The following is a 15,686-nucleotide window of genomic DNA, read 5'->3' as shown; positions in this document are numbered from 1 at the left end:
GCAGTTTTAGTTGGGCCAAGTTAAGGGTTTGCCAGCCCAGTCTTGCACAGGGGCTACAGAATGAGCGTTCCTTCTTTCTTTCTGTCTTTCTTTCTTTCTCTCTAACCCTCCAAGAAAAACAAGTTATGAAGCAAACTGTGTAAGTACCCGAAGCAGGAGGACTCTTCATGTCCTGTTCGCGGGCCTCTCAAAAGCATTTAGTTCAGGGTTTCCCAAACTTGGGTCTCCAGCTGTTTGGACTATAACTCCTATCATCTCTAGCCAGCAGGACCAGTGGTCAGGGATAGTGGAAACTGTAGTCGGAGAAACAAGTTCGGGTAGCTCTGATCTATTCAGTCACTGTGGCAACAAAATGCTGGATTAAGGCAGGTCTTTGGCCTGATCCAGCAGGCTTCTTCTTATGTTCTTGGTTTTAGCACTACAGCAGTGGAATGCTCTCTGCAGATGTCCTCACTGATTAGCTTCAGACAGTTCAGGACTTCTACTTAGACGTGCATTTCAAAGCAAGCGGCTGCAGTGCAATAGGGAATAGGGAAAGGAAAAGAGGAAGAGCTCGCAGCACAGAGACATCGCCTGGCACTCTTTGCCCTTTTCCAGTCGCCAGGCCCTGCCTAAAAAGGAGTTTTCTCATGGGCATAGTGCAAAGAGAAATATTTGCAGATCTTAGCAAGAGAAGTTGGAATGACAAAGCTTGGCTCCTTCTCACCATTTGTTCCGACAAGCCCAGACAATTAAGACTTATTTAAGGATTTCCTCTTGCTCCCTTATTTAGGGTGTGAGCTCATAAAGGAAGGAACTATTTTTGGAGAGAAAATTCTGAGAACAATGGTGTATTGCTGCAATGTGAATGATGGTAACTTCATTTCTAAAAAATGTAACTTTTAACATGTCAACTGGATGAAGAAACAGACCAGAAATCTCGGTGGAGAACCTTGGTCCTAATTGCACACAGATGATGGCCTAGGACTTTTATTTTGTGTCAGCATTTGTTTACAATTTTTAAAAACAGTTTCCTTGCCTACAAATGTCAAAAACAGAAATTCATGTGAAATGGAGCAATGTTAAACATGTAGCAGTCCATTTATAAAACTGTTATAGGATATTTGCTGACAAGTCCCTGGTTCAAATCTTCTGTTAGAAAACAGGCTGGTTTAATTTCAGACAACATGGTAAGCCATGTCAAGGAAACTTACTTATGGTTTAATGCAATGGCCAAATTAACAATGCAGGGTTTAAAGTATCTTCTGATGAACCGCAAACTATGGGTTGAATTAGGTTTTCAAACCATGGCTTATGCTAACTGTGGTTTAGTGTGATGGTTGGCAAATCATAGTTATTTTTGTTGTTGTTTAGTCATTTAGTTGTGTCTGACTCTTCATGACCCCATGGACCAGAGCACGCCAGGCACTCCTGTCTTCCACTGCCTCCTGCAGTGTGGTCAGAATCATGTTGGTAGCTTCGAGAACACTGTCCAACCATCTCATCCTCTGTTGTCCTCTTCTCCTTGTGCCCTCCATCTTTCCCAACATCAGGGTCTTTTCCAGGGAGTCTTCTCTTCTCATGAGGTGGCCAAAGTATTGGAGCCTCAGCTTCAGGATCTGTCCTTCCAGTGAGCACTCAGGGCTGATTTCCTTCAGAGTATCGTACTCTTCTTTATAAGCAGATTTAGAACAATGTATACACATGATTGAAATAGAGAATACAGAAACCTTAATATTTGGGCAAATTTTCCCCCAACTTACTCTTGTAATATGCCAAGTTAGAAGATGGTTCTTCTTTACCAGCAGATAAATATATCTTAAATCCCATGCTTTAATAGAGTCATTCGCGACTGGACTTAATTGTCAGGGGTCCCTTTACCTTTAATAGTAAGCAGTGACATCTACTGGTCACACCATAAAGTTGTCAAACTTACAGACACACAAAACCCCCAGCTCTTTTCATGAAGGTGATTTTTATTAAATGGATTAATGCATCATTTTACAGCAAGACTCCCTGCGCCCCCCCCCCCCAACCTAAAGAATGTTTTTAAATGTTCTGATCCAATTTCTCTGTATTGATACAGTCTCTTTATATAGGTTCATATATATCAAGTATTCATAGAAAACTCTGAAGTGGCTTTTAAGAATGTAAGCTTTCATAGTGGCATCCACAGATGTTTTTTTTAAAAAAAAGCAGTATGTTTCATTCATAGTCAGACTATCCTGTAATGCACAACTTAAGAAGCATAGCAAGGTACTGGGCAGCTTATACAAAAGTAGTAAAATCAACCATGTATAAATTTGACATTTCAGCATAAATGTGTGAAAAGCACTACAATAAGACAGCTCTGAGAGGACTAGTATTATTCAGCTCCTTCTCCCTATAAATCTCGCTGTGGACATGAATGCCATGTAGCCCAGTGTTTTTTTCCAATTAGAGGTTATGCATGACTTCGTGTTTAAAGTTGTAGGGATATCTCCATTGTCACAACACACCATCGTTGAGATGGAGGAAACTCTTAGCCCACAGTCATTGAGAAGGATGTTTCAACCTTACATGCATGCCAATACAACCCATTTTCCTCACTTTTGAGTAAGCAAACAAGAAATGCAGTTCAATATTGTATAAGCTACACAAATAAAGAGGATGGAATTATCATTTCCTTAATTTGCACTGTCAGTTTCTTTTGGAACTTACATTGGAATTTTTCATAGTGCTGTTAAGATACAAAGAACTTGGTTTCAAGCTACCAAATACACAGTGCATAACACAGTATTTGTGCCAAACAGATATTAAATATTAATAACTGGAAATAGACCTAAGACTGTTGGAAGTGAGGGTCCAGATCTGAATGATGTGCTTTAAGATAATAAAAAAATTCTGTTTCACTTGTTAATATCATAGGGAGAAAAAGAATAATTCCTAATTTCTTATTGCATCTTGTATACCTCTATGAGCCAAGGCACACACCCAACTCTGATGTGGTATAGTATTTTATGTGTTTTATTTTTCCTTTAGTCTCACTGTACTAATTCACACACAATGCTAAACTATGATTTAGTACTACATGCATGAGCTATAATGAGCCTCAGCAAAGCTTTGAACTTGCACATGTTGTTGTTGTTAATTTCGTTTCTTCCTCCCCTCTTCTTGCAATACCTGGCTTCAGTTTTTTACAAATCCTGGTATGTCATGCTGATAGTTAATGAAGCCAACTTTATAACCCAAAGTTTGGAACTGGCTCGTTTTGAAACTGATCCAGTGTGTTCTTTGCTACCGTCTCCAGTTTATATGTAACGAGAAGCCAATAGACATGGCAGAAGTCTTTCTCTTGGCTACGTGGGAGGAGAATGCAAGCTGGTGGTTTTGCTCTGCCTCATTCTAGCTTGTGCATGTACCACTAACCATGGGTCAGCATTGTATGTGAACATGTCACAAGGCCACCAAGTTTTCAGGACACGTAATGCCTATTTATATTGCAGCTATGAAAGTTCATGCCGGAATGCATTTGTTAGTCTTTTAAGTTCCTCAGGATTAGTTGCTCTTTTGTTCCAGTTTAGGAATTTTATAAAGCAGCTTTGTATATGCATCTTCTCCTGCGGTCCCATGTGTAACAGTGGGGTGTATGTCAGCAGAGCACATAAGACTCATATCAAATTTTTGTCTTTAAAACACTTAAGCAAGTACTCTGTTACCACTCAAATAGTATGAGACTGATACTGCTAACAGTAAAGGTAAAGGGACCCCTGACCATTAGGTCCAGTCGTGACCGACTCTGGGGTTGCGCGCTCATCTCGCATTATTGGCTGAGGGAGCCAGCGTATAGCTTCCAGATCATGTGGCCAGCATGACAAAGCCGCTTCTGGCAAACCAGAGCAGCACATGGAAACGCCGTTTACCTTCCCGCTGTAGCGGTTCCTATTTATCTACTTGCATTTTGACGTGCTTTCGAACTGCTAGGTTGGCAGGAGCTGGGACCAAGCAACGGGAGCTCACCCCGTCACTGCTAACAGTGCCAACTACTATATCCTCAAAGTTTAAGTTCTAAGGAACAAGGAAATCAGTGCTTGGAATGAACTACTGTAGTTTGGTTGAACAAAGTTCACTGAACTAGTTCAAAAATCTCTGGACTACACTTGAAAGTGGTCCCCATAACTGCTGGGTGAAGTAAAGGTGTATTAAGTTTATTCTAGGGTAGAGCTTTGAACAATTTCTAGTTCATCTTCACTTTCATTCCCTTCTCTTCAGCCTGGCAGGAGGCCCAGACTCTCCCCCCCCCCCCCCAGTCAGACATCTGTAAGGAAAGTTAGAAAGCAAACCATGGAGGCTTATTACGGTAGACAGATATGGAGGTGTTGCTAAGATTGCTCAGTAACTTAATCACTGTGGTTATGTAATCAAAAGGAAGGAATGTAAGACATTTCCTGTAACTTCCCTACTAAGAGATTTGCTCTTTTTCAACAGGGTAGTTTGCAGTGAGAAGTATAGGTAGAGGAAGAAAATGAATGATGCCTTTAACAGCAGTGTGGCTGGCACAAATTGTAAAGATTCACTTGCTTACATTCTGTTTGGTAGACATCTTATTAGTTGTGTACCCCTATTTCCTTTTAGACCCTAAAGATCTGCACAGCAGGTTGTGACATTCTGAATGCTGATTTTAAGATGAACTTTTTATTAATTCATTTGGATGAATTAATTGAACCAGTTTTGTTTTGTAAAAGGATGAACTGGAAGTAGTTCGCTTTGGGAGAGGATTAACTTGAACTAGTTCTGTTTTAAATTAAACTTTCCAAGTGCTGAAGGAAATATTGGAAAGCGGTGTAAAATGGTACTTTGAGCAAATGGTTTTCTTTAAAAATGAACAGCAGTACACAAAGGGAAGTGGACTGTTTTGAATAAATCTGTGTGGCTGGCCAAATGTATACAGTCTGACAGAAAGAACTTAAAATAGAGCACACATGCTAATGGTCACAGAAGACAGCACATATGTTCAAACTCTCGAAAATGGTTCAAGGTGAGCAGGACTCCTTCACTGATCTGGATCTGACAAGTGCCCATTGTCACTTCTGCCTCCCCCTGTCCCAAGGTCCCAATTACTTACCTTGAGACAGGGGGAGCCAGTGGTGGAGAGCAGGTGGGGGCATGGCTGGTGCACGTCCTGGGGGCGTGGTGCCCAGCAGGGGGGGGCAGCTGCAATGGCACCCCACCGGGATTGTGCCGTCAGGGTGGTGTGCTCCCCCCCCCGCACCCATTCCTCTGCCAGTGAGGGAGTCAAAGATAGCAAAGAGCATCCAGAGGCCCCAGCAGAGCATCTTTCTTCATTGGGGATGGGACTTAATACTATGAGTGACTGCTGGGAAGAAGGCTCTGAGAGGGGCTCCAGAACACCTGTTGCTTCCATTCTTCTACCATCCTGCCCTAGCCTCAAGATATATTATATTATTCAGGTTGGTGAGATGGGAGGCAGTGGTCACTGTGAGGACCAGCAAGCCTTTTGCAAGTCCTCAAACTGGACACTTACAAAAAAAAAAGGCTTCCACTTTTGTGAGTGCTTGAACAGGGCACTTGCAAAAGCACGATATTTTTCAGGTTGAATGTTAGGTTGCTTGTGTATCCCTGTTGAAAACAAGAGTTTGCTTACTCCAGATTATCTTCCCAGTTAGCAAGGCCATTGGAATTCATAGTGCAATACAGTTGAATGAATGTCACATATAGCTGATGGCTAATGCCTATGATATTTTTTTATCTGAATTTCAGTACTTAGCCTGCACTGGAGATGAAAGGGACATTCATCCCAGTGCCATATGACATGTTCCTCTTTTAAAAAAAGCTGCAGACAGGAGGAGAAGAGGATTGGGTAGGGAAGGGATGCTTAGCATTTAACTTGCTCCCTCAGACACATTTCCATCTTATAGGGAGTCCTTCATCTTTTTGTATGGCTAACTGTGGTTATAGGCTTAATACTTCCAATCAGTATATTTCGTACAGTGTGTCTGGAAAAAGTTGCAACAGAGATCTGAGGCATGTGTTTACTGAAAAAAAGGCATCGAAAGACATACATAATATGATAAAAAGCAAATCACATAAAATATTCTTCATTATATAGACTGATGGAATAGCCTTTTATAAACTTTAAATTCATTTGCATGTTACAATTATTTATTACATAAGGGATAACCTTATGGACAAAAACAAAGCAAACAGCCCTTAGCAATGCAGCGGTGCAAAAAGACTTGTTAACTACTACACCACAAATAAATTGCTGGTAGGCTTTTTCTTTCAGATACATATCTATAATTCCCCCCTCCCCCCCCCCAATTTAGAGGCATAGAGGATTAAAAATCATTTTGTGAAACACTGGGTACTTCAGAATAAGCATGTGACCTTGAAACTTTTGATATTGTTCACTCAAGTAAAAGAAATATCACTACTTAACAGGACACCTTTCTAGATTCAAATGAAAGGCTGAATGAATAACTGACATTTGTTATATCTTAACACAAAAAGCAAGTTTTCTACACTGATCCTCCATGAATTAAAAAGCTGATTCTCACATCTTCCATTTATTTTAAATCCTTTGCTTATATGTATAACTTAAGCACAACTACAAGAGTGCAATTGTTTTAACTTGTGCATTATTTCCCTTCCCTTGAATTACAGTACAAGTAAATATTTTTTGTGGGGGAAAAGAGGCAACTGTCACACTAGAAAAATAAATTGTCTCTGACTTGCTTACTAATGGAACTTTGAGAACATGCTGCATTCATTTTTAGAAAACTGTTCTCACAACATGGGAAAAGAATGCACCTTTTGATTAAACACTCTCACTCCAAAATATCATATAGAGGTTCTTTCTCCCTAAATGCCTATTTACTGATATATTACTATCAGTATAATTTGAAGAAAGAGAACACACACACCCCACCTCCAGTAACTGTGCAAAGATAATCCAAAGGTGAAATGTCTATTTTCAGGGAATGGAGAGGGATGATTTGCCATCCTTTTGTCATGAGCATTCAGACTTGGCACATCCAACTATGCAGATGTGAGACATTAGTGAAATCACAATCAAACCATGCAATCATTGGCAATAGGTCTCAACATGCAAAGTGTTACACCAGAAAAGGTCTAAAATAAAAAGGAGCCAAAAATCACACACACAGTTTCATTTGCACAAACACTCCACTCTTGAATATTTTTAGTAGCCTCTTTCCACTTTCTGTTAATTTTTAAAATGTGGTTGTGAACTCCCAGTTAAGATCTAAGAGGACATGCATTGAGAAGCTGCCCAGCTTTTGGAGTGGAAGATATACTATCCCTGAACTACAGCATGGTTGCCCAGCCCAGGGAAATTCCCACCCCAAATGAGCCCTCCCCAAGTCCTTCTAACAAAAAGCCTAGATGTAGGCATGCTATGCCCCAGGAAGGAGGCAAAATGAAGGAAACCTCCTTAGCCTAGATAGTTGTAAAATAGTCACTTAACACAGTAGGAGATAAATGATGAAAACTGGGCTATGAATGGGGGGGGGAATTGATTAAGAGGGCTTTCTATGTGATTATCACAGGATGAAAGCAGTGATCTTATTTGATGGAAAACTTTAAACATTAACCAAGTCCATGATAGATTCTAAATTATATAATAACTTACTTAGCATTCAGATATTCTGTACCAGGATTCCATTTAATTTAAACCACTTTGAATTATTACCTTCAATAATCTAATCTATCAGTTTATCCAAACATCATTCAGTGGAAAAAGTTAGTTTAGTCTTCAGTAGCTGGATGTAACTACAGTAAGGTTACCAGATTTATTTTTTTTCAATGAATCCGGGGACACTTTTCAACTTCAGTCAAATTCAGTGGATTTTGTCAGGGGACTGATTTGTAAATCTGGTGACTGTCCCCAGGAAATGGGGATGTCTGGTAACCTTAAACTACAGTGGTACCTCCAGTTGCGGACGGGACCAGTTCCGGAGCTCCGGTCAGATCCCGAGGATTCCGTAACTGGAGGTGCCTGTTCTGCGTATGCATGCAGCGCGATAAAGCACTTCTGCACATGCGTGCAGTGCGCAGAGCGCTTCTGTGCATGTGCGAGCGACGAAACCTGGAAAAATACTTCCGGGTTTGCCACTTTTGTAAGCCGAGGTTCTACTGTATTTCAAAAAGAGTGCAGAGTTCAAGACTTTAAAGGTGAAGAAAGTTGGTAAGAAATGAATTAAGGAAATAAACAATTTTTAAAGGCCTGAAAAACAGAATGAAGCAGTTCGTCAGAAAGTAGCATGGGGAGAAAATGTGCTGTAGAGATTGTGCTATGTGGCCCAAAAAGACAGTTATGTAAGTCTTGGATTATGATAAATCAGAACTCAATCTTTTATTTAGAACCAGATATCATACTAGATGCTATTTAGTGATTGTAAAGATATATCTTGTTAAGGTTACATAAGTCTTAACAACTGAGACAACAGGGCTTCACGCTGTGACAAGGGCCAGTAAGCAAATATTTACTCATTTCTGTCTAGGGAGATATCCTTATTGACTTTCAAAATGGTGCTTTAATGGGGCCATTTTTTAATAGTCATGCACAAATATGTAGTGTTACATGTATTCTAAAATATTCTAAAATGTTTTCCTTAGAAAAACCCTGATATGTTGTGATGATAGGTACTAAAGGGGCAATTAATGCATAAGCAGGACATTTCTGAAGGAACTGGGTATTTTCACAATATTCAAAGGCTGCAATTCTAGATATACTTACCTGGACTCAGTGAGATGTACTCCTTAAGTAGACATGTAAAGAAATACACTGTAAATCAGCCAGTTACACCTAGGCAATCTGATGCAACACTGAACTAGGCCATCAGAATTGGGCAGTAAAAGTACAGAGGCATAGGAACTCATCACATGACTATCATGCAAATGAGTCCATGTTTTAGCTTGTCTATCAAAAACCTGTCTTACCAACCTACCTACAGTAAAAAATTTAAGATAACTTACCAAGATTAGGCAAAAATGTTCTTTTCAATATACACCAAAAGCATTCATTGAGGAAAAATGTACATAAATACAAAGCATATTTAACTTTCAAATTGTATACGACAAGAGATAAAATAAAATGGGAGACACTTGGGGTCAGTTTACACATACCAGAGTTATAATTTGCACATGCATCTTTGCTTGGTGAAAAAAAGATACCACAGATCATCTATCCCACATAGAGCTTTTAAACTTTGTAAACCTGCCAATGGTGCGGCATGTTTATCAAGCATCAAGCTTATTAGGGCAGGTATCTACCTCCATTGATTGTACAAACTGACCCTTTGATTCCTTATATTTTGTTCAACACTTTCTTGCTTAGAGTTTTCCAAAGCTGCATTGCCCACTATGAAGAAAGCTGCAATTTGCTAATTTCAAAGGATGAAAGAAAATAGAAGTTTGTTCTTTTCTCCTTCCTATTTAAAAAGCCCTTTTAAGGCAGGGAAAATCATGCATTAACTGTGACCTTGGAGCACACATACAGATAGATACAAGCAGCTGCTTTAAGTTGATTATGCTTTGCAGAGTTCACAGTTGGATTTCATTGTCTGCCAAATCATTAGATTAAAAACCCCTACCACCCTTTCATTCCAAAAGGGTAAATGTGTAGCAGGGTTGGAAACACAAAGCATACTGTGAACTACAGACTATTGCACATTTCAACATAACACAATTGAAAATTAGGGAGTTTAAAAGATAATACACTCTGTCACACAGAAACATACAAACGAGCTTGTGCACAGAACTCAAAACATGAACAGCAAACACCACTGTAGCCAGGTGGCTTGTGTGTTTAGTGACCTTTAGAACCCGGTCCAAACTGATTATCAGCAATACGTTTTTTTGTTTTTGTTTTTTAAAAAAAATATTTTGAGACCACATCATTTGATACACATATATATAATTCTGTGGTCAGGAACAGACAGATGTAGTTTTGCAATACTAAATAAAAAGTGCAAAAATGTTTCAAAAAATAAGAACAAAATTAAAAATATGGAAGCATAAGCTAAAAATTGTCTGCATAGCTGAAATCTATTTAAAGCAAGTCCTTGGTAAGGGGTGCTGACAGGAGAAGGGACTCCCCCCCCCCAGGTCTTCTGCATGTTTGCTTAACAGAATGCAAAAAATGTCATTTTTGTCAGCTTTTAAACAATTCACAGACAGTTCACACCTGTATCCTTAGACACCATAGTTGTAGCAGTACCTCCTTCTACAAGGAAAACAGCTGTGCTGGACTTTGAGCTGACTACCCTATCACTGCCATTGTTGTTGACTTCACAGTCCAGTGGTTCTGTAGAGATGACCCATGTTGAAGGGCGCCACCGCTTAAGGGAATATGGTGTTTTCACACGTTTCTTGATCTTTTCTCCTGAGCCAGGTTTGCCATCTAGGGATGACTCACTCACTAAAAATAAGCAGAATATACATAGTGTCATACAGGAGGAAAGAGCAGAAGAGGCAGAAAAAGACGATATAGAATCTTATCAAAAGCAATGGATGACAGGATAAGTAGACTTCAACAAAGCAGTCCTGGTAACCAGAAATACTCATCAAGAACCACAAGAATTAAAATCCAGGGCTAAGCTCTCTCTCTCTCTCTCTCTCTCTCTCTCTCTCTCTCTCTCTCTCATGCTATATATATATATATATATATATAGGCATTGACCAAACTCAGACCTGTGATAGCTTCATCAAGGTGGTAACCTTATGTGCTTTCAGAATAAATCCTGGGAACTAGGCCTACAGAATGTACTATTAGTCATAAGTATTGCCATTTCTGTCACTTTATGAACATGATTCCATTTTTTAAAGGATTCCACATTTTACTAGAGACTTAATGTGCTGTCTTGGACCTGTTTTTGTGTCTGAAAGCTTAGCTGCAGAATCAGTTGGAGCAGGTGGTACAGCTCTTGCTCGAATGTACCATATTAGACTTCGTGTGAGGGTGGCCTTGTTCGATTGCTCTACCATATAACAAGCTTCTTATACAAAGAAAACTAGCATGAGAGGGAGTCAGGCTCTAGTCTAGTCTTTCTATGGTATCTCTTTTTACATGCATGGAGTTTTTCTGATAACAAGGCAACATTCAGACATTTGATTCCCCACCTGTAATCTAAAATGCTACAGTTGATCAAGAGACCTTAATGTGATTGCATCGATTACATAGCCTAATACTTACGGATCCTTTTTTGTTAAAGAATCAGATTTAAAATGGCAGATTTCAAAATGAACTGCTGCTTCTTTGTGTTAATTTGAAACCTTAAACTTCCTTTAGCAATGAAAATGATAGATCCATCGGGGGCAAGCCAGAATTAGAAACCATGTTTGAAGTGGATTTAAAAATCACGGTTTGGCAAACCAATTACAGCCGTTGCTCTGCCTCCTAAGAATTTCAAACCTAAAAGACTGGTGTGCTGTGCCAAGAAAAAGAAAAAGTACCTTTAACTGTGGTTTGTGTTTGGAGCTCAAGCCATGGTTAGAGTTCTCAAATATGGTTAAGTGTAAAACACAGTTGGCACAAAGGATGAATTAAGCTTATGCAACCTCTACCTGGATTCTACTGGTCTTGTAATGGGAAGAAGGCTCTACTGTCTCAATTCTATCGTATCTTACCTTAATATGAATAAATGTTATATTCACAATACTGAACCATATTGTACTTGAGTGTTCTTTTCAGCTTCCAACTTCATATAACAACAAATTACAATAGTGGGATTCAACTACTGGTAAACAAAGCAGTAATACAGTCGTACCCTGGTTTTTGACCAGTTTAGTTTTGAACGTTTTGACTACTGAACGCGGCAACCCCAGAAGTGACTGTTCCGGTTTGCAAACTATTTTTGGAAGCTGAACATCCGACAGGGCTTCCGCAGCTTCTGATTGGCTGCAGGAGCTTCCTGCAGCCAATCAGAAGCTGCACTTTGGTTTCCAAACGTTTTGGAAGTCAAACCGACTTCTGGAATGGATTCTATTTGACTTCCAAGGTACAACTGTATTTATATATGTGTGTGTGGCACCAACATCCATAACTTCCATTTACTTATTATGGAGCATCTTCAACTTAACAATGGAGAACAGCTCTTGAGAAAAGAAAGGTTTCTAAAATGTGAATTAATTAATTCCCAATAAAATAATAGGCTACTACAGTAACTCTAAAATAATTTAGATATAACACATTCTAAATAATTTTAGAATACAATACTGGTTGTAGAAAGTTATGTTAAATAGTGTAACAAATCTTCTAGTCAAACTTTGGTTCATTCAACTATAAAGCTTTGGCTGAAGGAGAGTGCCATGCTACTTTTTAAAAAGGTGAGTCTACTGTTGCAAGTCACTCATTTATCTGAAGAACTAAAGCTCACACACTTCTAAGAGAGGTCAACAAAATAAGTATTGCTGAGCCCCTCTGGCAGTATTAGTTTTCTCAGAAGCAAAAAATATTTAAACTCCTTCCTAATTTATGTTTTAAACATAACAGTCGAAAAAGAGAAGGCTGAAGGGGTATTCTTCACTGGGAAGAACAGAAATAATTTAATTGGTAGAAGCAAAACCAAAGCACTGGGAGTTAAATCTTCCTGGTTTGGGAGGGTGGAATTTGATTTTTAGGTTGTTACCCAAGTCAACAAGTTTAATTCTGTAATATTTTCACAAACATCCACTGATAAACCCCACAAAAACTCACACTGCATACTACAGCCGTCCAAAACATTTGTGGCTGATAGATCCAGCGAGTTAGGTCTCTGTGCTCTTCTAGTATGGACCTGTCCAGAATTTGGTGCTGTGCTCTGACTACGGAGGACAGAAACGTCTTGTCCTGGACACGGGTTACTGTTGTTGTTGTTGGCGTTTGTTCTACCATTATCCAGCGAGCGTTCTCTCCTATCAACCAGACGATCGAGAATGCCCTCATCATGGCTCACTTGCTGCTCCCTTCTCAACAAGGGCTCATGCTCATCAGGGCTCGAGTTGATATTCAGACGGCTGTCCTCTCCGCTGAACTGGTTCTGCAACATTTCCTGGGCCCTATGGACCCCTGAGCTGGATGCTTGGCCACATGGCACTGTACCATTCACATACTGGGTTGGTACAGCATGAGAGGCTATTGTATGGCTCCTTCCTGCCACTTCATTTGTGGTAACTGTTACCACATGAGGTTCTGCAGAATTGATAGTGTTCATCTTGGCAACTCCAGTTTCGACCTGCTTCAAGTTTGATTTGTGCTTCCCTCCAAATTTCAGCCGAGGCTCCTTTGTTGAGTTTTTGGTGTTTATAGGTAGGCTAGTAGGCCTCTTTGGGAGGTTCTGCTGCTTAGGAAGAGGGTAGACCTGAGCAGGCTGAACATCTGGAATTAGACATGCCTGACCATTTGCAACTTGCGTGAAGTCCTGCTGCCCTGTTGCTTCTACTGCCAGTTTTATCAGTGGATACAGCAAGCTGGAGCTAGTGCTGCTGAGTGGATCTGGCCCACTGAACTGCTTAAGGGAATGCTCCATCAGATTCTCATCAGAGCTTTCCTTCAAATTCTTATCCACTTCCTTTGGATCCAGCTTGTTGGTCTCCAAGTCCTCCTCTGTTAGTTGCAAACAAACAGGAGTTGGCCCAAGTGGCTGCATGCCATTTGTAGCACCAAGGTTTGTTTCACCTGAGTAAGGCATCTCAGATATGGTGGTCATGCCAGTGCTCGGAGTGAGACCTGTAGTGTTGGTGGTGGTAGTGTTGGTTGACAAGCTTGTGACACTAGTTTCAGGACTAGGAATGCGAGCTTGTGCTTGCTGTCGCTCGTAGTTAATAGAGTTTCTGTTCTTCTCCCCAATCGTCAGTGGTGTGCTGGATGATGAAAGCTCAGACGAAATATTCTTCACTATGCTGTCAGTGTGGTGAATGGAGTCCTCAATGTAAGATGACGAAGAGTAATCTTGATATGGTCTGATCTTTGGCACACGCCTATGGTGTGATAGATTTCTTTAAAAAAAACGCACAAAGAAGAGAGTAGGATTAAGAGCATGTAGATGATAAATTCTTCTAACATAAAGGATCTAAAATGCAAAATAGTTTCTGTAGCAAGCAGAACTATCATGGGAATTTTGCTGAGTGTGTGTGTGTCTGGCGGTGCTGTTATGTCATGGACCTCAGTGTGATGGCCTAGACTTCTTTCCTTCAGAAGCTGTATGTCACCATTCTAGCACCCACATGCCTACTTTAATTTTATCCCATTCGTAGCACTATTATTTCAACACTGTTCCAAATGTGGGAACAGGCATAATACGGGCTTTGACAAGTGCTATTTTGGACTTTTGTCTGGAAATGGCCTCAACGATCATGTTGTAGCTGCACTTATGGCACAATAAATTTGTGGTTGTCAACCTGCCCTTGGATTGAATTTAACTATTCATATTATAAACAGACCCACTGAAATTAATGGACCCAAGTTAGCTGATGTCACAGACTGGCTGGACACTGAGGAGTGGTGGCTGGATACTGATGAGTGGGAGAAGGGGTGGGTTGGAGACTGGCTTGGAAGAAGGGATCAGTGATCTGACGAGTCAGAGGCAGAAGCTGCAGTACTGGAGAGTGAAGAACACAAGCAGGAGGAGGAAGAGATAGGTCAGGCTGGTATAAAGGGCTTTCACATCTCCTCCTGCCCCCACCTCTCCTGCTCCACTGTCTCTCAGGACCAGAAGAGGACTGAAGTGGGAGGGGCAGAAACAGGTCACAAGCAGACATAGTCTTCACCTGCTTGCGCACCACTCGGGTGGGGGAGATACATAAGTGGAGGTTGGGGTGGGCTACTACTGCCTCATTGGGTGCACATCTGGGAGTAGCTACGAGACACAGGACTGATGGACATGCCTTTTCCTAACTTGTAAGTGTACTTTTGTCAAGAAAGAGTTATTCCTCACCCTGGACATTCCTTGCTGGACAGTGCTGTGACAGATGACTTACACAGAGATACTGTCTAAAGGAGAACCACATTTTCCCGAGCACTGAATTATCATGATTTTAGAGTTCAGGGAAAAGGTGACATCCTTGAAATCAAAGTTCAACCCTGAGATGAGAACTGAAAGCAATAAATGTAATACTTAAGTGCATATACAATGTACTTTTTAAAAAGTTTCATTGATTTTTGGAATCAGATTGTGAAAACAGCGCACACTTAGTACTACTTACCGCTCATTCTGCATAGCTGTAGACTGCATAGGGTTGACTGTTGGGCTGACAGATTTGTTCCTTTCCCAAATCATCATGAGTTCAGCCATCCTCTCTTCAGCACACTGGGCTGTCAGCCGAGCTTCAGCATCCTGATCCCAACAGTCTTCAATTGTCTCTTTCAGTGACCTCACAGCCTGTAAAGTAAACCAGCATTACATTCTGCACACTTTTAAAGCTATGCTTCAACACACATTCTAGGAGTCAACAATGAAACTGAATCTCAAAATTACATATCCTGTGTTCTAAAGGGTCAAGAAATGTTACACGATCCTGTGTATATTTTCTCAAAAGCCAGCCTTACTAATTTCAATGGGGCATCTCCCAGGTAAAACTTTTAGAAAAATACTACAATGAGTAAGTAATCTTGTCTGTACTAAGGTATGTTATTACTTGATCTGGTGCAGCTAAGATTCTCTTTAAAAGCAATTCAGTCTAGGTTCGTTTGACAACAGAGTTGATAA

The 15,686-nt window shown here is 40.3% G+C and overlaps 1 protein-coding gene across 2 annotated transcripts in view; it reads right to left on the bottom strand.

Moving 5' to 3' along the window:
• Positions 1–2,402: 2,402 nt before the first annotated feature.
• Positions 2,403–15,686, bottom strand: part of BMPR2 (bone morphogenetic protein receptor type 2) — an 81,479-nt gene continuing 68,195 nt past the window's right edge. For both annotated transcript variants that reach the window (XM_035137452.2, XM_035137434.2), the window contains exons 12-14: positions 15,184–15,359; positions 12,698–13,977; positions 2,403–10,420 (exon numbers count right to left, since the gene is read on the bottom strand). In XM_035137452.2, coding sequence (XP_034993343.1) covers positions 10,170–10,420; positions 12,698–13,977; positions 15,184–15,359 — 1,707 coding nt within the window. In that variant the 3' untranslated portion in view covers positions 2,403–10,169. The remainder of the gene's footprint in view (positions 10,421–12,697; positions 13,978–15,183; positions 15,360–15,686) is intronic.

Source organism: Zootoca vivipara, chromosome 1 (genome assembly GCF_963506605.1).
Source record: "Zootoca vivipara chromosome 1, rZooViv1.1, whole genome shotgun sequence".
Classification (NCBI taxonomy): Eukaryota; Metazoa; Chordata; class Lepidosauria; order Squamata; family Lacertidae; genus Zootoca; species Zootoca vivipara.
The sequence above is the reverse complement of the archived record's forward strand: the minus strand, read 5'-3'. Positions and strand labels throughout refer to the sequence as shown.